The sequence below is a fragment of the Vombatus ursinus genome, unplaced genomic scaffold (genome assembly GCF_900497805.2).
Source record: "Vombatus ursinus unplaced genomic scaffold, bare-nosed wombat genome assembly UNPS02014768.1, whole genome shotgun sequence".
NCBI classification, from domain to species: Eukaryota; Metazoa; Chordata; class Mammalia; order Diprotodontia; family Vombatidae; genus Vombatus; species Vombatus ursinus.
In genome coordinates this window covers 29,474,607-29,498,757 of record NW_020954546.1, presented here as the reverse complement: position 1 = coordinate 29,498,757, position 24,151 = coordinate 29,474,607, and the positions used below count along the sequence as shown (strand labels likewise).

Genomic DNA, 24,151 nt, shown 5'->3' with positions numbered 1-24,151 from the left:
GGCAATTACAATGAATCAGTTTCACTTCCTTTTGTTGTTTTTGTTTATGTTGTTGTAGTGATTGTGGATATTGTTCTTATTTCGCTCTACATGAACTCTCTGAATTCCTCATTTTGGCTGATTGTTATAGTGTAATAACATCCCATTACATTTACATACAGAAGTTTGTTCAGCCATTCACCACTTCTTGGGCAGTTCGGGTCCATTTTTTTTTTTTTTTACTACAAAAAGTGCTGCTGTGAAAATTGTGGTGGCTATAGGACCTTATTTTCTATCTTTGACATCCTTGAGGTCCATGCCCCGTAGTCGGATGTTTAACTCTGTTTTAAATGACCCACAGCTCCCCTGTGAAACAAAGACCCTTCTTGCTAATTTTTTAACATCCTTCCAATGATGCTATCTATATGTCCATCATCCATTCAGCCACCAAAATGATTTTTTATTTTTTCTTTCTTTAATTTATTTTTAATTTTCAACAATCACATCTATACACTTTTGAGTTTTAAACTTCTCCCCCCCAAGATAGTGCAATCTGATATAGACTCTACATATATATTCCTATTAAACATATTTTCACACTAGTCATATTGTAAGGAAAAATTAGAACCAACAGGAGGAACCACAAAAAAGAAGAAACAAAACAAAAGGAAAAAAAAGAGCAAATAGTGTGCTTCAATCTGCATTCAAACTCCATAGTTCTTTCTCTGGATGTGGATAGTATTTTTCATCATGAAACTTTTGGAAATGTCTTAGATCCTTGCATTGCTAAGAAGAGCTAGGTCTATCAACTTTAGTCATGGCACAACGTGGCTGTTACTGTGTACAATGTTCTCCTGGTTCTGCTCACTTCACTCAGCATCAGTCCATACAAGTCTTTCCAGTTTTTCTGAAGTCAGCTTGTTCATCATTTCTTATAGCACAATAGTATTCCTTTACATTCATATACCACAACTTGTTCAGACATTCCCCAATTGATGGGCATCCTCTCAATTTCCAGTTCTTTGCCACCACAGAAAGAACTGCTATAAATATTTTTGTACATGTGCAAAGTGATTTTCCTAAAGCACCGGTCCAAACTGTTACTCCCCTACTCAAGAAACTCTAATGATTCCCCATCACCTCTAGGATCAAATACAAAAAATGCCATGTTTGACATTCAAAGCCCTTCATAGCCTAACCTCCTCCTAGCTTTCCAGGCTTCTTACCTCTTACTTCTTGTCATCCAGTGGTTCCTCTTGGCTGTTCCACAAATAAGACACTCCATCTTTTGACTCTGGACATTTTTTCTGGCTGTCCTTCATAGCTAGAACGCTCTCCCTCCTCTGCTCCAACTAGTGACTTCCCTGGCTTCCTTTAAATCCCAACTAAAAGCCCACCTTTTACAGGAAGCCTTCCCCAACACTCTTAATTCCAATACTTTTCTCTCTTTTATTGTTTCCCATTTATTCTGTATGTAGCTTGCTTTGTATATATTTGTGTGTTTTCTCTCTCATTTGATTGTAAGCTCCTGTCTTTTGCCATTTTTTTTGTCTCCCCAGCACTTAGCACAGTGCCTGCCACATAGAGAGTGCTTAATAAATGTTTATTGATTGATTAACATCTGTAAGTCATGGAATACCTAAGTCTCTGAAGAATTTAACTTACTAGTCACCCAAAGGGTGATAGAGAAGTGCATGGTGGAAATGAGTAGACTTCAATATATTGCCAATAATTTGTTATATGAGATGGCTCTCTGGGAAGGGGAGCAGAATTGGAAAGGAAAAGGAGTACTGGGGAAACTAGGTGATATTTTAAAAGGACATTAATAAACACTTCAATAAAAAATTATTTAAAAAAAAACACATTGCCAACAAATAATTGGCAGGAAAAGCAGCATAAGTGAGAAAATGACTAAGAAAGGATATAGTCTAGACATAGAGCAAAAACGAGGGATGAGTAAAAGACATTCGTTGTGCTCTCTTGGTACCCACTGCAATGTCAGGAGAGGTAAAGACTTCTCAATTCTTGGGGTGCAACAGCCTCCCCACCTCCAAAGATTTTGAGGAGTACATGGAGGAGAGCCACACGGTGCAAGGTGTTACAATCTGTACCAGTTGAGTGTTCCCACATCAAAGAACTAAAGAATCCCCCATAGAAACTAGCACAGTGCATTGTACATAATAAGCATTCAGTAAGTATTTGCTGAATAAATCCATGAACAAGAAGCTCTGGATAAAAATGTAATTGTTATAGTAAGGCCTCCCTGGGAATGGGAAAAATTATTCCAAAACAGTAAATATCTTTAAAGAAATAAAGTTAGCATTACTTCAAGATAAATACATTAAGGCAAGCTAATAATTAACACTGATTTGCCAAGGAGAGGTCATTTTATACTAGAATGGATGAAAATCTTTGGCAACTGGTACCTTGTCTGAGAACGAGTGCTTGAAAAGTTGATTCTTTCACATATGTTAATGTCTCCCTGCTGTCCTGAACAGACAGTAAATTTGTTCAGCTAGCACTTTTCTGTATCATGCAAAGGCAAATTTCAACCCTGCTCAGGGAGGGGAGGAGGGAGTCGATTAAAAATTAATCGGATTTTATTGTACTTGCATAAAAATAGATATTAGCTTTTTTCTTTCATCAAACTGACCCAAACATTGATTTAAAAAAATATATATATATATATATTTAATACTGTAAGCACACAGCCCTCCTTTCTGACCACCTAGCTTCAAAAGTCAGTAGAGGAAACCATGTGAACCAAATATGCTTCTGCCTTTGGCTTAACCAGAATGTTACAGTGAATAACTTCCAGGCATCAAAGATTGAGATTTTTTGGTAATCTATAGGCAAAATAAAGTTTATTGTAGTATTGGCTAGACAGAGCTTATTTTTAAAGACTGATATGTGGTTCCTGAGCCCTATAACCACCATCCTTATACCTAAAATCCATCCTTTGGAGGCTTAGGAATCCCCAATTTGTCTCTTTTAGCTAGCCTTGGCTCTTGGCCTTCATATAATTAGAATGCTAAAGCTATTTCCATCACCTGGTCAACATACTCAATCAGTCAACATTTGCTAAGTGCCTCTTACCTTCCAGGCACAGCGCTAAGCCCTGGAGATGCAAAAAAGAGGCAAAAGACAGTCCCTGCCCTCAAAGAGCTTACAATCTATCAAGGGAAGACAACATGCAAACAAATGTACAAAACAAACTGTATGCAGAATAAATAGAAAATAATTAACAGAGCGAAGGCACTAGAATTGAGATAAGTTGGGGAAGGCTTCCTGTAGAAAATAGGATTTTAGTTGGGACTTAAAGGAAGCCAGCCTGGTCAGTAGTCAGAACAAAGGAGGGAGAGCATTCTAGGCATAGGATATAACCAGAGAAAATGCCCAGAGCCAAGAGATGGAGTGTCTTGTTTGTGGAACAGTCAGGAGGCCAGTGTCACTGGATTGAAGAGTATGGGTCAGGGAATAAGGTTATAAGAAGCAGCTTGGAAAGGTAGGAGAAGGCTAGGTCATGAAGGGCTTTGACCAAACAAAGCATTGTGCATTTGCTCCTGGCGGCAGTAGGGAGCCCCTGAAATTTACTGAGCAGGAAAATGATATGATCCGCCCTGCATTTTAGGAAAATCACTGTAGTGCCTGAATGGAGGATGGGTTGGAGTGGGGAGAGACTTGAGGCAGGCAGACCCCTTCCCCCAGCAGGCTATTGCAATAATCAAGGTGTGAGAGAAATGAAATTTATATTTCTAGGGCAGAGGTTCTCAATCTGAAGTCCACTGAATCATTTCAGGGGGTTCATGAATCGTGAGGGGGAGAAATTACTTCTTTATTCTCACCACTCTTGAGTTTCCTTTGTAAACACGTATTTTGTTTTAGGAAGTTAGAAATGATATCCTGAGAACGTGCAAACAAATATATACAAAACAAACTATATGCAGGATAAATAGACTTCACCAGATTGCCAGTGAGGTCCATCACACACATTTGGCCAACAATTGATATTACGGCAAACCCAGGTCTCAAATTCCTGGATCTTGTTGGGCCCCTCATACCTTCTTGTTCCTTTTTCATTTTCCTAATTCCTAGAACAGGTTTCCCTGAAAGCATCCCATGCAGGTTAGCAACTGGAGATTGTGATCAGTCTATCAAGTGCCAAAAGATACATGTTTCCCTATTCTCCCCCCAAAAAGGAGAAAAGAAAATAAATATTCTCAAACTACTAGCTGAACCCATTTTAACATCATAAAAACATGAAGGAAAAAACTATATTCCTCATTTGCAGCCAGCCTGTACTGCCCTACCATAGTTAAAACTAACACAAATCACTCCAATATTGCCTGAGGAACCCCCGCTGTATTTCCTATCCAAAGCCAGCAGTAGCGTCACCTATGCCTTCCCAATGTTACAGCCTCGTGCATTTAACTGAGGCATTAATTAGACAGCTTCTCTAAGGAAGTAGTGCAGTGGGTTGGGCATTGGAGCTCCTCGGTAGGGTGGACTATGATGATTCCCCCAATTGATCTCTTCACCTTCATGCTGTCTCTCCTTTGGTTCATCCAGAATAGTGCCACCCGGTAAATCATCCCCAAATGCTACCTTCTCTGCTTCATTCCTCTGCCCCAACCCATGGCTTCAAAGACTTTATATTTCCTAAAATTTCTTTTTGTTTAAAAAAAATGTCAATGATCAAGCATTTATTTTCTCTGTCTCTCACCTACTCTCCATTTAGAAGAAACAAAACAAAACCCTCTTTAAAAAAAAAATCAATCGAGTAAAATTTTCACATTGGCTGTTTCCACAAATTTTTGTCCCATTCTGCACCCTGAGTCCATCATCTCTCTTGTCAGGAGGTGGGCAACATGTTTCATCATTGGTCCTCAAGGGTCATAGCTGATCATTGATCAAAGTTATTAAGTCTTCCAAAGCTATTTATCTTTGCAATGTTGTAGTCATTGTATAAATTGTTCTCCTAGCTCTGCTCACCTCACTCAACATCAGTTTTTAGAAGGCCTCCCAGGTTTCTCTGAAAACATCCCTTTCATCGTTTTTTGTGACAGAGTAGTATTCCATCACATTCATATACCATGGTTTGTTCAGCCATTCGCCAATTAATGATACCTCCTTGGTTTCTAGTTCTTAGTCACCATCAAAAAAAAAATTGCTGCTAAAATATTTTTGTACATATTGGTCTTTTTCCTATTTTTTTGATTTCTTTGGAGTACAGGCCAAGTAGTAGTATTTCTGGGTCAAAGGATATGCAAAATTTAGTAACTTTTTGGACAGTTTCCAAAATGAACATCCCGGTCCATAGCTTCGCCAAGTGTGTGTTAATGTGCCTGCCTTCCACAGTGCCTCCAACATGTTATTTTCCTTTTTTCAACTTTGTCAATCTGATGGGTGTGAGATAAGGACCTCAAAGTGGCATTTGCAATTCTCTATTAATGATTTGGAGAATACTTTCATATGGCTGTTAATAACTTGAATTTCTTTATCTAAACTTTCAAATCCACACTCATAGCCTAGCATTTGAGGCTCACCTCCATCTGACACCAACCTACTTTCCCACTATAGTCTCTTGGTAGTTGCCAACATGAACCCTCTGTTTTATTCCAAGTTGTCAATTTATTGGCCCTAAATTTGTCTGTATTCTTGCCTCTGGGATGCCTTCACACCCCACTCCTTTTCTACATATTCAAACAATACCAATCCTTTTAACACCTGGCTCAGATTCCATCTCCTCTAGAAACCTTCCTTGGCTGCCATAGTATGAAAGAATTTGTCTCTCTTCTTAACTTAATTGTATACTTCTTATTATATACATGTACTGCTTCTTTTTCATATGTGTAACTTTTCATATAACTATAAACACCTTTGGGCCCAGATCATGTCTTTTGACAACTTACATTCCTTGTAGCCCTGAATACAGTACTTGTAGTGTTCAATAAATATTTGGGGTTGGTTGTTTGAAAGTTACACCAAAAATAATAATAATGATGAGGATTAAATCTGAATTTAATGTGTTTATTAATTTAATAAATTTATTATTATTTAAAATTTAAATTTTAATGTGTGAATTTAATGAATTTAGGACCATGTGAATGGTCCTATCACCTAAAGTTTCAGAGAGGTGGGCAGTGATGTGAAGGTTCCATCCAAGAAGGAGAAGAGACAAAAATACTGCCTTTTCTCTGAGGCTTATAAAGTTTGCCTATTTACAGATCCTGAACTATCAAACCTGGGTGGATATTTAGAGCAGTCTAAAAATAGGGCCTTTGAGTCAATCTCAGGTGTCCCATTGAAACTGTGCTATTGATGTTATCTGAGCTTTGTGCCAGGATTTTCCCCTGCTTGGGCCTTTTCTTTTTTTTTTTTGCCTTTTTTTTTTTTTTGCCTTCATGTAATGTTCTTCACAAAATTGGACTGAATCACAGGGTCAGCTGTGATAAAGACTATGTTTTTCCTGCTAATTCCCATGACTGAGGTTCAGATAATCCATGTCCTCAAATTTTGCCCTGGTAGCACTTTAATTTTTTTTAATGTGATTTCCTAAAATATTCTCATCATCCACCTGGGGAGAGAAAATTCTCTGGAGAATTCCAGCCCCCTCCCTTCATGAGATATAGTCAACCTACTGCACCTATCTTTACTAAAATGATAAATAATATGTTATAACACTGGCCTATTTTTAGCCATTATCTCATGTGTATTATCTTGTATGGGTAACACACATGAGATTGATCAAGTTACCTAATGGGATGGTAAGCCCAAGCTCACATCCCAAAATGGCGGGACAAAGTGTTGAGGAATAGTGTATTAAAAGTAGTTTGTTTTTGTTTTTGTTTTTTTTTTACTTACCTGAATTCCCTGGTCCAGTCAGAAACTCTTTCTAACCACCAGGCCTTTGTGCTGGTGCCCCATTGGTGGCACAGAAGATGGTTTATCTCATGTATTGTGGTGTGGTAAGTTAGAAAACAGTCTGGATTTGAAGTCCAAGAACCTGGGCTTCAATCCTGCTTTTTCCGTGTAATATTTGTATGACTTAGAGCATGCTGCTTAGCCTCTGTGGGCCTCAATTTCCTCATCTGTAAGATGAAAGGGTGGACTGGATGACCTTTAAGGTCACTGCAACTTCTAATCCATAATGTTATAAACATTTTAAACAATGGGGCCAAAAAAATATAACTATAATCAAAGCAGATTTGCCTTAGGAGAACCTATGGGTTTTCCTTTATTACCTTGATCACATATGTAAGAAAGTACAACATGTATTGTTTTATATCTATGAGAACAACAAAAGAGTGGCATACAACTAAACTGTAATCTAACGAATGAAATTATTTTAGTCATGTGGAGCTTGCTACCCATTATCCTAAAGCAAATCTGCTTTGGTCATGGTTGCTCCCCACCTTCCCCCAGGGTTTTAGTGTTTTGCTAAATGTTCATTATATGCATAGCAAACTATTTCATTTTATAATTTATAATAAATATGTGCATGAATAAATATATAAAATGCGTATTTATCATAAAATTTCATTTTATAATTCATTTTAAATATAATTTCTTTTAAAATTTCATGTCATAATTTAACATTTTCATTTTATAATTTATTTTAAAATTTCATGTCATAATATATATACAGTAAAGGAAATGTTTCCTTGAGATCACGGGTTCTTACCCTGGTATATCCATGGACTGTGTCATGTGTCTATTATCTCAGACTACAAAATGAAAAATAAATGAGCAAAACCCAGCATATTTTTCTTGGAATAGATATGTTTATTTCTTAAATCAAGCCGTGGTTTTGGGGTTTGTTTGTGGTTTTTTTTGTGCCTTTGTTCCTACTTTCAGGCTGCTGCCATTAATCTTATTACTTCCTTGGAGTTATGAAGTATGTTTTACATATACACACAGGATTATGTACATATATGTATATGTATATGTATTTATATATCTGTGTTTAAAGTACTAGTGTAGAATTTAATATTTCTATAGAAACATTTAACCTATTGTCCCAAAGGCCAATAAAATGCTGCAATCTGGGCAAATCTACTCAATTCTGGGAGAATGTTCATGTATTTTCCTGACAGGCTACTTGAGGTGGTTTTGCTCAGTGTGACTGGCTGATGTAGGAAGACAGCTGTGCTGGGTTTAGAGTCAGAAGACCTAAGGGCAGGACTCTGGGTCTTCCCGACCCCCAGTTCCTTCATCTATTAAACTAGGAAGAACAATAGTCCTGACAGTTGCCTCCAGTGGATTGCTGGGAGGCTCCAATGTGCCAAGTATGTCAAGCACTCTGTGAACCCTAAGTCCCATAGCGAGCTCAGCTATTATATTACCATTGTTGAGGCAGCCATCCAAGTCATTTTCTTTTTTTAGGAGGTGAAGATTATTAAGATGAAGTATCAAAAGAGGCTTCAGGGTTGAAAGATTTGCTGCTAAAATTTAAAGCTGTCCTCTCTCAGCTGTGAAGTTAAATCCAGCCAACTGAAAAGTGGTTCTGGAGTCAGAGGATCTGGGTTCAAATCCTGCCTCTGGCACTTAACTCCCTCTGTGAGTTTGGCTCAGTCTTTTGGCCTCTCCCTCAGTTTCCTCATTTGTTAAACGAGAGTGTTAGATTTGATGGCTTCTGACATCTCTTCCAGCTCAAGATCTATGATTATAGTCAAGTTAAAATACACCTGCCCAAACCTCAGAACTGCTTTGATTGTTCCCTCCCATCTTGGGGCAGTAGAGAGCAGGAATCAGGAAGACTCCTTCCTGAGTTCAAATCCAGTCCCAGATACATGCTAGCTGTGTGATGCTGGGCAAGTCACTTAACCCTGTCTACCTCAGTTTCCTCATCTGTAAAATAAGCTGGAGAAGGCAGTGGCAAACCACTCCAATGTCTCTGCCAAGAAAACCCCAGATGGGGTCACAAAGAGTCAAATGTGACTGAAACAACTCAACAATTCCATGTCTCACCTACACTAGAAGTTCAAGGCTATTCATTGCCTTTCCCCATCGCTGCTCTGCGTGGGAGCTTTGACCTGCTCCATTTCCAGCATAAGCCTGTTCACCACTCCTTAGGCAACCTCATGGTGTCCCCCCCTCCCAAAGGCTCACCATATTGGTGCTGGATCCTGTGTAGACCCCAAATTTTGGCTTTAGCCCTACTGCAACTCAGTACTCCTGAGTCCACCAGCCACATTCTTCCCCAGTGGTGAGGATTACATAAATATGCCTGACTAATAAACCCACTTGGAAAAATAAATCAGTCTACTTTGATCAAAGAAGGAGAGGCTATCTTCCACATATCATTCCTCATGTGTTTCTACAGATTTTCCCCTTTGCTGTTTACTTCCCTGATCTTACATATGAAATGCACAAATCTCTATCAGTCTTTAGATATAGTCGGATGCTTTGATAAGCAGATTACATGATTCTGACTAGTTTCTGATATCTACATATTTTTTGAAGTGCTATTCACTAAGGTTGTAGATATCATTTGTTGTTTCTAGCACTGTTTTCTCGGGGATCTGAGTGTTTTGGGGGTTTTTTTGTTGTTTTTTTTTTATATTGCTTTCACCCTTCTTACAAGTGGGCTATTATCTACACAAGCTACCAGAGGGCCAAATGTGAAAAATGAATAATCAAAAAAAGACTGCCCCTTGAATAGTATTGGTGATTGGCCCCTATTTATATTTTATACACAAAATGAAAGAAATTAGTATTTTCAGGAAACTAATTTTTTCCCCACAACTGGTAATCAAGTTTAGTAATAGCTAATAGCTAAAACTTTTAAATCAATTAAAGAGTTTCAATTAAAATGTTCTCCTATATAGTTTTTTACTCTATGGAACTTAATTTTTTTCCCATCTTCTTACTTTCCTCCCTCCCTAAAAAAACAAACAGCAACAAAAAATAACTTTGGAACTTAAAATGCATTTTGCATTTTGGTTAGGTAACTGACTCACTGTGAACTTCCACCCTATAATTTCATCCCTTTGGTTTTCAAAGAACAATGAAGGAAAGACCTTTATGCTGGCGTGGAGGCGTGACAAGCCATCTGCACAGCATATTGGGCTAGATGGGAAATGGGAACAACTGTTGCCTAGAGATGGCTGGATGGCTTGCGAAGGCCACATGAAATACTGTTATTTTGACGTACCTTCCTTTTGATGGCAGGCCTTCATCACTAAAAATGGCATGTTTTCCGCATATATTCTGCTTTCCCTTGACCCTTTGGACACTCCCTCATATAACTGGCTCATGTGATGACTCCCTGGCAACTAGCATTCAAAACAACAAAAAACAAAAAACAAAAAACAACTTAGCTTTGCAGTGAAGTAGATTGGAGGCATAGAGAAGATATAATAGTCATATCATGGCACACATTTGGGAAAAAGTTTGCAGCAAGAGTAAAATGTTGACTAAAGAGGAAATTGAACAAGTTGACCTGAAAGGAGGAAGAGAATATAGAAGCAGGGAAGGATAAGAAAAAAGAATAAGCATTTATATAGTGCCTAATATATACTAGGCACTATGCTAAGTGTTTTACAAATATCTCATTTTATCTTCACAACAACCCCATGAGATGTGTTATTATTATCCCCATTTTACAGTTGAGGAAATTGAGGCAAAGAAAGGTTAAGTGACTTGCCCAGCATCACAGAGCTAGTAAATGTCTGAAGCTAGATTTGAACTCAAGTCTTCCTGACTACAAGGCCAGCACTCTACCTACTTTTCTACCTAGCTGCCAAACAATTTTTTAAGTGCTTACTATATACTGAGCGTACAAAGACAAAAATGAAAAAGCATCTTCCCTTAAGAAACTTATACTCTATCAAGAAACAATCAATGAGTTTCTTAAAATCAGGGATTTGTTTTTTAGCCTTTCTTTGTATCCCTAGCACCTAGCACAATGCTTGGCATAAGGTAGGTGCTTAATAAATACTTGTTGACTGACTGATTTAATAATATATAAAATACAGAGTACATACGAGATAATTTGGGGTGCTGGCAGTAACAGATGAGGGCTCAGTCTCATATGGGATGTGGCACTAGAGATGAACTTTGAAGGAAACCAGGAAATCTTAGAGGTGGAGGTGAGAAATGAGTCCAAACTACTCAGTTCGAGATAAATTCTTTTTTTAAAAAATTATGAAGATAATCTCAACATTTTTCCTTGAGGGATTGGAAAAAAATAGAAATACTGGCCCAAGAGACGGCCTGACAATAGAAGATAAGTAACTCTGGCCTTACCCATGTTTAGTTGACATTAGCAATGTGATATCTAAGTAGAAATGTCTTATATCTCCCCAGCAGTTGAAAGGAAAAGTTCAGTGATCTATAAATAGTTTCATGCAACATCTGCATTAAGATAGTAACTGAATCTGTAACAGATAATATTGTAAGATCCTACTGTTAAGAATAAGAGGCAAAGTCCTGGGTGAACCACATTGCTAATGCGTGGTTTTGATGGATGACCTTTAGTAGAAGTGACCACACATTTACAAAGCAGAGCGAGTGGAGACTGTATTTTGGATGTTGAGGTCAGGGAGAATACTGATTAATGAGAAATGGTTTATGGTGTTAATAGTTGTCAAGTAAGGAAAATCAAGATGATAAAGAACTCATTGAATATGGAAGCAAAGAGGACGTCAGTGTGATTAGTAGCATGCTCTGCAGAGCGATGAGTTTAAGAAATAATTTGTTGATGATTCAGAAACAAATCAACTGAAAGAACAATCACACTATGGCTACAGATAACCTTTTATAAGAACTTGAAGATGAAAGGCAGAAGAGCAAGGTCGCAATTGGAGGATGGTAATGAATCTAGTATTGCTTTCTCAAGGGTCACTGTGACTTGGGAATTACTCATATAATGAGGAAAGGAGACTAGAAAGTGAATTTATCAAGAAAGCTATTACAAAGAGCACAGAAATAGTGGAATCCAGAATACAGTCAACTCTCAGTTATCCAAAAGTAACACTTGATTTCTGTCATTTTAAAATGCTGTTTCTAGACAAGGTAAAAATAAAAGACAATTAAAAGAGATAAAAGGTAAAACTACATTATGCTTAAATGTACTATAAGTAATGAAATACCAGTACTTATCACACACACACACACACACACACACACACACACACACACACACACCAAATGTCATAGCATCTAAATACAAAAAGGAAAAGTTGATCAAATTATAGATAGAAACAGAAAAACTCTAATAAGTAGGAACCTCTGTGTGCCCCTTTCAGACCTAGACAAATGTAACAAAAATAAGCAAGAAAGAAATGAGTGTACCCGAGTAGGATTTTCAAAGAGCTAGATAAGATACTTCTCTAGTAATTAGTCAATGGGGGAAAAAAAGGAATATACATGTTATTCAATAGAGCATGTGACCCTTACAAAAAATGACTAGATGCTATGGTATAAAAACCTCATAATCAAAGGCAGGGGAAAGGACATATTAAACACATTCTTTAGAGACCAGAACACAAAAACTATAATCAGTGAAGGGCATCTGAAGAAAGGATTTAGACTTAAGGGATATTAAATTATTTAATCTTAAAGAATATGTAGGTCAAAGAATAAATAACACAAATAATGGATATTTTCATTTTTAAAAAGTAACATCACAGGGACAATATACCAAAACTTTTAAGATTTAGCTGAAGCAATTCTTAGAGGGAAATTTATATCTCTTAATTTCATCAATGAAAGAAAGAACATGTCAATTAACTGGGCATGCAACTAAAAAGAAAAACTAGGAAAGTAACAATTTTTAAAATCCCAAAGAGGTAAACTAAATTGAAAGCAAAAAAACCTTGAACTAATAAGGCTAAGACCTGTTTAAAAAAATAAAATATATAAACCTTTAACTAATTTGATATTTTAAAATGCCACTATCAAAAAACAGAACATCCTTAGCATTTATATAGCACTTTTAGGTTTGCAAAGTGCTTCACAAATATCTCATTTTATCCTAACAACCATGCTGGGGGTTAGATGCTACTTTTATCCCCATTTTACATATTGGAAAATTGAGACAGAGTTTAAGTAACTTGCCCAGGGTCATATATCTAGTGAGTGTCTGAGACTAAATTTGAATTCAGATCTTCCAGACTCCAGCTCCAGTGCTCTTTCCAATGTACCACATAAGTGCCTATAAGAATGAAAAAGAATTACAACAAATGAAGGGAAAGTAAGGGAAACTATTAGGAACTAATCTGCTCAAATTATCTCCCAACAAAACTGCTAACAAACAGAATGAATGAGTGTTTACAAAAGTATAAAATACTCAGATTAACCACCCAATAGAGATTTTAAATAGACTAAACACAGAAAAATAATTTTAAGCTACCATAAAGAAACTCCCAAAGGAGAAATCCCAAGACCAGATGAATTTAACATTAATTCTCTCATACAAAAAAAACCCAATTAATTCTAACATTATATATATTGTATGCAAAAATAAATATGGCATCCTACTAAACTTTTTCTGTGACAAAATGTGTTTCTGTTAACAAAATCAAGGAAAGATGAAACAGAGAAAGAAAATGATAGCGAAGTATAACTAATGAATATCAATACAAAAATGTTAAATAAAATATTAGCAAAGAGGCTATAATTACATTTATTTATACTCTATGATCAGGTTGCATTTATTCAAGAAATGCAGGATGGTAGATTCAATATTAGCAAATCTATCAAAATAATGTGACATAATAATAACAAAAACAATAAAAATAAATGAACCCAAAAAGTTTTTGACAAAATAACAATATTTATTTATGTAAAAAAAAATTAAATGGCATTTTAAACTGTACCATTCCTTAAAATAATAAAGTGTCTATCTAAACCAAGAGCTGGGAAACATTTAAAGGGAAAACACCAGAGACCTTCTAATAAGATAATAAATAAATTATAGATGTCCAATGTCAACACTATTATTTAACATAGTACTAAAAATCCTAGCTACAGCAGTAAGACCAAAAAAAAAAAAAAAGAAGTTGAGAGAATAAGAATGGGTAAAAAGGAAGCAAATTATCGCCTTTGACTAACAGTAGATCTCTAGATTCAATCAAAAAACAATTAAAATGATAATTTAATAAAGTAGCAGGACATAAAATAAACTTACACAAATTTTCTCAACATTACCAACAAAACCCAATAATTAAAGATAAAAAAGGAAATTTAATTCAGAATTACAACAGAAAACTTAAAATATCTGAAAATCCACCTACCAAAACACATGCAGGAATTATAAGAATGTAACTATAAAACACTTTTTACAGAAATAGACAGAATTAAACAATTGCTCATAGTTATATTATACCAATATAGAAAAAATTAAAATAATTTATACATTTGGTACCATAACAATCAAACTACAAATTGGTTATAGAACCAGAAAAATTAATTTAAAAATTCATCTGGAGGAACAAAAGGTAAAGCATCTCAAAGAAAATGGTGGAAAAAGTGAGAAGGGGACCTAGCAGTAAATGATGTCAAACTACTACAATGGAATAATCATCAAAACTATTTGATATTAGTTAAAAAAATAGAAAAGTTGATCATTGAAACTGTTTTGATATGTAATATGCAGAAGCAATAAAACATAATAATATAGTATTTGATAAAGCCATGTACCCTGACTACTGAGAATATACTATTCAACAAAAACTGCTGGAAATACTAGTAAACAGTCTAGCAGAAATTGAATTTCAACCAGCAGTTGATACCATATCTCCCAAAACAATAAACTCCAAATGGATACATGACCAAAAAGTTACAGTATATATACAAATTAGAGAAGGGAAAGAGATGTTTTTCTTCTCTATTAATAGAAGGAATGTTTTTAACTAACCTAGGAATCAGAGGAGATAAAATTGACAGTTTTGATTATATAAAATTGGAAAGCTTTTGCACAACTAAATCAACACAGTTAGAATTGGAAGGTAAACGGTTAACTAGAAAATTTTGCAGCAAATTACTATGATAAATGTCTGATGCCCAAGATATATAATGAATTTATACATGTGTGTAAATATAAGAGCCATTCCCCATCAAATAAATGATCAAAGGATATGATCAGGCAATTCTAGAGGAAAAAAATCCAAGTTATCAACAATTATATGAGAAAATGCTTCAAATCCTTAATAATAGAAATACAAGTTTTAAGAAACTCTGGGAAAAAAAAGAAACTCTGAGGTTCCACTTCATACACATCAGACTGTCAAAGATAACAGAGAAGGAAAATTATTTATTGGAGAAACCATGTGACTATAAGAACACTCATGTATTGTTAGCTCTATGAAATGGTCCATTCATTCTTGAAAGCAATTTGAAATTTTATCAAAAAGTCACTAAACTATGAATATACTTTGGTTCAGTGACACCACTGGTATATATACTCTGTGTGTATGTGTGTGTGTGTGTGTTACATACAATAGATATACAGAGATCAAGGAAAGAAGGAAAGGATATAGATGTACAAAAATATTTATAGCAGTACTTTTTTTGTAGCAAAGAACTGGAAACTAAGGAAATGCTCTTTAGTTGGAGAATTGCTAAATAGTTTTTGGTATTAGAAGGGAAACGGTCAAATTTTGAACAAAATGAAACATTTTTGTGCTATAATAAATTTAAAAAGATGGATTCAGAGAAACCTTGGTGGACTTGTATGAATTAACATAGAATGAATGAAAGAAGCAGATTAATCATACTTCCTGCCTCTTATCAAAAAGGTGACGGACTAAAGGTGAAGAATGAGATATATATCCTCATTCATGACCAGTACATAGGTTCATTTTCCTTGACTATACTTATTTGTTAAAATGAAAGGCTTTTGGAAGGTGTTAGGGGAAGTTTCATTAGGATAAGGAAAGTGGTTATACTAGTGCTTCCAAACAAAGAAGAAAAAAGAAAAGAATGTCAATGAAATATTTTCAATATCTGAAGAGTAAATGAGGCACTTCAGAAGAAGACTCAGACAAGCAGGACAGTCAGTACTGACAGTGCCATATTATATTTATTTTATACTTTTATATACATTTGTACACACATAATTGATGCCCAATGTCATATAAGGTCATCTTTTTCTGCCATTTATATAAGAAAAAATCACTTTTGTTGATATTTGCCAAGTTAATAATCAAAAAACAATTTTTAAATATCAAAAGTGCAAAAATGGTATCTCCATTTGATAGTTATCAATAGCATCTCTCTTTATTCCTGCTTGCATTGTCACTTATGTGAGAAGGTTCAGGGGCAGCTAGGTGGTGCAGTGGATAGCGCACTGGCCCTGAAGTCAGGAGGACCTGAGTTCAAATTCAGCCTCAGACACATAACACTCACTAGCTGTGTGACTCTGGGCAAGTCACTTAACCCCAATGGCCTCACCCCCCCACCCCAAAAAAAAGCTTCAAAATCCTTTCCTTTTAAAGTAAAGCATTTACTTATGGATGTGTAAGTAGAGCCTATATCAGATTGCACACTGTCTTGGGGACGGGGGAGAAGAAGGAGGGGGAGAAAATTTAAAACTCAAAATCTTATGGAAGTGAATGTTGAAAACGAAAATTAAATTAATTATTTAAAAATAAATAAATAAAGTAAAGCATTCAGTTCTAACTTTCCTATCCTGCCCAGAGCTATGAACTGGGTAGCAGTCAAACTTAAGTTAGTAATTTGCAATAGTCTGAGGTTTAATGTTGTCTGTCCTCACCATGAAGTGAGAAATATGGAAGTGTCACCTCCTACATGAAGCCTTTACCCTCCAGTAACTAGAGCTTCCTCCCCTGCAAAAAGAAAAAAAAGAAAAAGAAAAACCTTGCATTTATTTGGTATTTTTTGGTATATACTTACTTGTATACTTGTATATTCATATTGCCTTCATCAATAGAATGTAAGCTCCTTGAGGTCAGGGAATATTTCATTTTCATCTTTATATATCCATTAACTAGCACAATATCTGGCACACAGTGGCACTTAATGTTTGCAGATTGATTGATTGATTAGCTGAATTAGAGAGCATATTGGAAAAGCATGACTGCTTTCAAGTTCTTCGTCAGTCCACAGCATAATCTCATTATTCTTTTGGAAGTATATATTATGAAATCTTAGGAAATCTGATGTGCTCATTCAAATGTCAGGAGATATTCCAAAGATAAATATAAATGAATTTTGGCTTGTTGGTACTAGTCTTCCCCCTCTCCCCCCACCATGGTTTATATGACTAATTGAGAGTTGATTGAACTTCTTACATTTCCATTTCCCAAAGCTAATCTCTCCCTTTTACTCCTCCACAAAAGCTCTATGCCAAATAACAACCATGTAGTATTCTGTTATGATTTGAATATGCCTGTTTAACTTCAAAGCTAGCCACTCTCAAATGAACAATTTTCATCTTTTTCACTTCTCTTTCTATTACATATAAAGGTGTGGAGGGGCACCATAGCCCGAATAAAATACAAGAGAACAAAGGCTGCCCTGACCATTGTCAGGTATCATCGGCGTTACAAAGTCAAGGCGTACATCCAGGAGGTCAACAGACGCTTGCAGGGTGTTAAGAACATGAAGGACTACGGGAAGCATGTGAAGTGGCCAACTCCTCCTAAAGTTCTGCTTCGTTTTGAAGAGGCCCTCAAGGCGATTTATCAGAGGTAAGAACATATTGGTGCAGTTTATTACATCAACCTAGTTCTTATTTTTCAAAGCAAAAGGGTTATCTCTGCTTTGTGTCCTATAACATGCAAAAGTGGTGATGACACAAAGTATATTTTGCAAAAGATGAATGATACAATTGGTGTTGGTGTGAAATGTTTTCTTGAACTAACCATTTCCTCTTTACGTAGTCTTCTGTTCATTTGAGAGTCTTCCCTTCTTGTCCTCTCAGTGTTCCTGCCTTGCCAAACCCTAAACCTTCATTACCTTCAAGATCTACTTCTGGATGGAAGATCACCTCTTCCATTTCCACTCAGTACTGCTGAATGAAGCCAAAGGAAAGCATGCAGTCATGCTAACTAGGTCTACTACAGATTTGTTACCTAATCTTAACTGGGCATTCCCTATAGCAAACAAGTCTTTTTACTCCTCCCTAAATGACTCTACATCACATTCCCCACTAGGGCTGCTCCAAACCTTCTCTTCTCTCCTTGAACCTCCTATACCATATTATCCTACCTCCTCCTTCCCCTAGCGGAGGACCTCACTTTATACTTTACTGAAAAAAATAGATACCATTCATAGCTATCTCTTCTCCCATTCTCCAAATCTCAAAAACCCTTGGCATCATTCCCCTATTCTCTCTTCTTTTACTCCAAACTTAGATGAAAAGATGCCCCTTCTTTTACCAAGACCTTTACCCTTGATCCCATTCCCTCTCATCTCTTCTAGCAGATAAAGCCCACATTTAAAGCTTTCCTCTCTCAAATCTTTGTTCTCTATCTATTGGACATTTTCCTGAAGCCTAAAAACATCCCCAGGTCTTATCCATCCTTTAAAAAAAAAACACCCTTTAATCTCACCATCCCCTCAAGCTGTTGTCCTTTATCTCTCCTCCCTTTCATACCCAAACTCCTAGAAAAGAGCTACACTCCTTTATCCTTGCTCTCCTCTCACTGACTTCTAAGCCCCTCATGGTCTGGCTTCTGACTTTGTCACAGAGTTGAAACTTTTCTCTGCAGAGTTACCAATGATCCCCTAATTGCTAAGTCAAATGTTATTGGGTTGGGTTTTTTTTTCCCTTAGCCTTTGTACTTCTTGAGCTCTGAGCAGCATCTTACACTATTGGCCATTCTTTTTCCTGGGCACTTTTTCCTTTCTGGGTTTTTGTGACACTGTTCTTTCTTGATACTTCTCTCAGCCTCCTCTGCTGGATCCATTTCCTACCTTCTAACTATGGGCATTTCAAGCTCAATATGCATCTAAAACAGGATAATAATAAATTATTAATTTAATTAATTGAATGAATAATAAATCTTCCCTCCATTCCCCCCCCCCCAAAAAAAGATAATAACAGGTCCTCATTTCAAACTTTCCTGTTTCCATTGAGGACACCTCCATCTTTTCAAATACCCTCTGTCTACAACCCAAGAGTCACCCTCTGTTTCTCACTCTCACTCATCAAACCATTGGCAAGTCTTGTCTATTCTGCTTCCATAGTATTTCTTGCATCTGTCACCTACTAGTTACTCACACAGCCACATTCTAGTTTGGACCCTCATCACCTCCTGCCTTGACTACTGAAATAATGGCATTCCTAATGGCATTCATGACTGCAGTTTATCCCGCCTCCAACACATCCTTGGCAGAACTGCCAGAGTGAAATTTCTAAAGCACAGGTTGATCCAAGTCACTCCCCTGCTCAGGAAACTTCAGTCTAGGATGAAATATCAACTCCTCTTTTTGTAATTTAGAGCTCTTCACAATAGGCCTCAGTCTACCTTTTCATATTTATTATTCATTACTTCCTTTCACACACTCTATCATCCAACCAAATGGCCTTTCTTGCTGTTTCTCGCACTTGGTACTTTGTCTCCTAAGAGAGAACACATTGTTTCTCCGGGTCTGGGAATGCACTCCTTTCTGCCTCCACTCCTTGGAATCCCAAGCTTCCTGCAGTCATTGCGTCATTCCTGAGGCCCATCCTGATCCCCCAGCTGCTTGTCCCTGCTTGAAATGACCTCTGGTCTACTTCATCTATATTTTGTATCTATTAATATGTGTATACACATTTCTCAAGGATTGATTGATTTTTGTCTTCGCATCCCCAGCACCTAGCATAGTGTCAATACCTAATAAAGCATGGTTGACTGATTGTCACTTCACGGAAGTTTACCAGATTCAGGTAATCTCCTTCTTGGCAGGAACACTCTCCTCTTTATCTTGGCATCTCCTGCAGCTCCTGGTGCTGTGTGTGTGTGTACATATACACACATATACAGCATGTGTACATACACAAATATACACATGTCCATGTATTTACATATACATATGTATATATAAATTACATATAAATATTATGTATCATCTATAAAATATAGTATGCCATATATTACATATAGTAGGCACTTAATGAATATATTTGATAATTTAATGGAAGGGGATCTACTTACCTCTCAAAATAACTATACCTGGAATTTAGGTATCCTGCCACCAGGTGGCAGTGGCTTGCCATGTCCATCAGATTCCATTCGTGTCTGGGTAAGACAAGGTTAATATGCTTTCTTGTACCTTGGTTTATTAGCAGACTTCAAACTCTTGACTAAAATAGATAAATTGAAATCACTTGAATGAAAAAAAAAAAGAATTCTTTCTAGCGCAAGTCTTTAAGAGATATATTCATAAGTACAATTTGGTACCTTTCTCCCTAATCTTTAACTTTATCAAATTACTGTGAATTTTAGCCTCAGATCAAAAGTCCTTTCCGGAGGTTTGCCCTCAGCCTTCACATTTAACTGAGAGTGCCCTGGGATAGCTTATCTTGGTTTTAGCCATGGGCAGTCTATTCTCTGGCTTAATGTGTTTGAGCTCATCATGGGGAGGGCCATAGCTTGCCTTTTAGCCTCTCTGCTCCCTGAGCTCTTTCTGTCACAATGCTTTACACAGAATAGATGTTTGAAAATGTTTGTTGAATTGGAAAAAATTGAATTAAACATGTGGAAACAGAAGAAAGAGAAAGCAGAGAGCTAAGTATTGGTGCGGTGCCACCGACAGCATGACGGTCCCTGGACTGTTCTGCCTCAGCTCAAAATCTTTCCATTTTATTCTTTTGGTTTTCTCCTCTTCATTTTTGTCTCATGGAAGCGGCTGCTTAGGCTGAATTTTATTTATATATAGTAATTACTTATTTCTCTAATGGTTCTGAATTTTGAAATATAAAATTTGAAACACAAAAATTTGAAATATTTGGAAATGTGAAATACAAAATGCCTCAGTTACATGTTAAAGGGACCACCAGCATTAAACAGAAAAGGACAAGGTAAACTACAACATTGAAACAAGATTGTTTAAAACAGAAAACTGATTTAAACTGTTTCCATTATAACGACATTAGGACTGAGCAACCCCCTGCAGGCATCAACATGTCTTAATTCTAATTCATGTCCAGTATAATAATTCTTTAGATGCTGATGTTGTAACATTGTGGAAAGAGACATGCTTGAAGGCAGGCTCCAACACTAGTTAGTTATCACCTTAGGCAAGTCACTTAATATTTATGACTTAAGTTTCCCCATTGGTTAAAAATGAGCATAATAACACCTGTACTACCTATCTCTTAGAATTGTTTTGAGGAAAAATGCTATATGTTGTTCATATGTTTCATTTTTAGCTTTTTCTTTTTTTTTTACAATGATCAAGCATTCATTTTTCTCCTTTCACTTCTCTTTAACCACTGGGATGGAAACAAAAGAGGGAGGGAAGAAGGGAGGGGGAGTTCTCTGTATCACATAAGCACAATCAAGCAAAACATTCCCACATAGGACAATCTAAAAATGCATCTCTTATTCTTATTTCGCATATTAGTCCATCATTTCTGTCATGAAGTCAAATTAATTTAATTGGGAGCATGAGTATAGAATATTATTCCTCAAGGAAATGGGTATTAACCATAAACACCAAAGCACATCTTAGATTTTTAGGAAATAAAGGAACTAGTGCTATATTATAGGAGATGCAAAGTACAATAAGCTAACCTCAAAAAACCAAAGATTGATTCTTGGTCTGTCAGGGATTTCCAATCTATTCCTTTGAGAACATGACAGTTACCTATTGGCTCCCTTAATCTCTTTTCCCTGTAGAATGTTTTTGAATCTAATTGTAGATCACCAGAAGTCTAGATCCTAATATAGAGCATTGGTTAAGCAGAAGGGGATTTTCGACTCTTTTACTCCCAATCTCTTCCAATGCAAAAGTCACCTTTCAAATTCTTCCTTTCTGGTGTTCTGGCAACTGTGATCCAAATAAATGGCATGGCAGAGTCTTCTGCTTCCAGTGCTATCTATCACTGATGTTATAGGTGTGTCAGATGAGTGCTCTTGGCAAGAGGAGAACCAAGACATGGCTTAGCTCCACCTCTAATAATCACCAAAGAAGAAAGCTCCCGAACGTGTCCTGCTGACAGTGGGATAGCTAAGTATTAAAGCTCCTTCTGGAATGCATCCATTGTGTTATGGAGCCACAGGATGCTCTGGAGGCAATGAAAACAGCTGTCATCATCCTGAAAAAGAAGTCATTGAATGTAAACTGTCTACCTATAGAGCACCAACCAAAACCATGCCTGATGAAGGCACAGGAACAGAAATAAGCATTGGCTATGGTTTCTTCTGGAGACGTGTGAGAAAAACCTGTGAGAAAAATAACTCTTGGTGCTAGTTTTCCAGGTCAACTGTCATATGTCACTGAGTTCAGAAACCTTTCTCAAAGTGTGAGTGGCCATTTGACCACCCTACACTTCCCTAAGCTGTCCAAACCCAGCCACAGGATCACCTTGTTCACATCAAATCCTTATCCAAGAGATAGCGTCCAGAGTAACTATAATGGGGCTTGAGGCTATGCCCCAAATGGGGACTGCAAATGTGAAGAAGATTGGACCTGTGGAAACTTGAAAAAGAGATGGCATTTAAAAGGGTGTGTGTGTGTGTGTGTGAGAGAGCTTCTACTCATCAGCTCTATTTTCTCTTGACTAACAAAATGATATTCCGAAAGTATATCCAAAGTTTCTGTGCACTGAGCAAGGCAGATGGCCTGGGGATTCAGTGGATAGACTTAGACTCCAGAGAGGTCATGTCCTGTCATTGACACTTGCTAGACATGTAACCCTCGACAGCCCCAAGCCTCAGTTTCCTTGACTACAAATTGAGAGTTGTATTCGATGTCCTTTAAGGTCCCTTCTCAATCTATCCTTCCATTATAAATACTGTCAGAGGCCCTATACTACTGACCAGGTGTTTGTTCTACCCCAGACACTCAAGCCTTAAGCAACATCATTTTCACATAAACATTTGTCCATGTAATCCCCTTGTTCGTTTTAATTCCCACAGCTGTTAATTTGTAGCTGTCATTTGGCACTTATACCCTTTCCTGGCTTTCTATCCTGATTGCTCCCCTCCTGAATCACCCCTCTTACCTCTCACACAGACTATTCTATCGACTTCCTCATTGCCCTCCCTGCCCCAAGCCTCTTCCTTCTTCACTCGATCCTTCACGATGCTCACTGCCAAAATAATTTTCCTAATGCATGCCTGATCACATCACCCTCGGTCCAAAACCTTCTGCGTTTCCCCACTGCCCACAGACTTAATACAGACTCCTTTCTCTGATAATCGTGATATGACTCCAACATACTTTCATGGCCTCATTTCACACTCTCTCTCCTCATGTATTCTATCACCTAGCCACACTGGACTATGAGGCACTCCCCATCCTAGAATGGTCCTTGCTACTTCTGTGCACTTGTGCATCCTTCCCCCACCTCTGCAAAGAGTGCCCCTTTCTATCTTTGCTTCCTGAATTCCTTCTCTGCTTTGGAGAACTAGCTCTGTCACTATGAAATTTTCCCCAATCTCACTAGTTACATGAGATCCTTCCCTCTCCCAATCTCGTGACTCTCCATTTGATTCTCCTTCTGCCCTTTTCTCATTAAGACGTATGTATTTTTATTTATGAGAAAGGAAGACAATATCTTGAACCTAATAAACAGTTGGTAAATACTTACTGACTCCAGCTGCTTGTGTTTTGTCAAAGTTACCATAAGTTTCAAGGGGGCCTCTAGCATTCCCTTTTCAGGATAGGAGGAGGACAGGTATCTTTGACTCACCCTGTGTAAAGTGAAATTTAATTATTCTAGGAATGGAGAGATCTTGCCAAAGGTCACAAGAATGTCATTTTGCTATGTATTCCATCTTTTCTGATTTTCTTGTAGATGGAGAGCAGCCCAGCTTATCCGGAGCATCCCCCCTGCAGACTTGCCCCAGGTCAGGGCAAAGGTTGCTGCCATGGAGATGCTGAAAGGTCACAGAGCTGATCTTGGCCTCCAGAGAGCCTGGGAGGGAAATTACCTGGCAGCAGTGAGTATAGTGATGGAAATGGAAATCTGCCCTTTTCTGCATGCGCTGGCTTATGTGCATACACACACACACACACACACACACACACACACACACACACACACACA

The 24,151-nt window shown here is 37.1% G+C and overlaps 1 protein-coding gene across 2 annotated transcripts in view; it reads left to right on the top strand.

Moving 5' to 3' along the window:
* The window catches only part of MYO1D (myosin ID), a 393,551-nt gene that overhangs the window by 210,249 nt on the left and 159,151 nt on the right, over positions 1-24,151 (top strand). For both annotated transcript variants that reach the window (XM_027861852.1, XM_027861853.1), the window contains exons 17-18: positions 17,413-17,636; positions 23,900-24,044. In XM_027861852.1, coding sequence (XP_027717653.1) covers positions 17,413-17,636; positions 23,900-24,044 — 369 coding nt within the window. The remainder of the gene's footprint in view (positions 1-17,412; positions 17,637-23,899; positions 24,045-24,151) is intronic.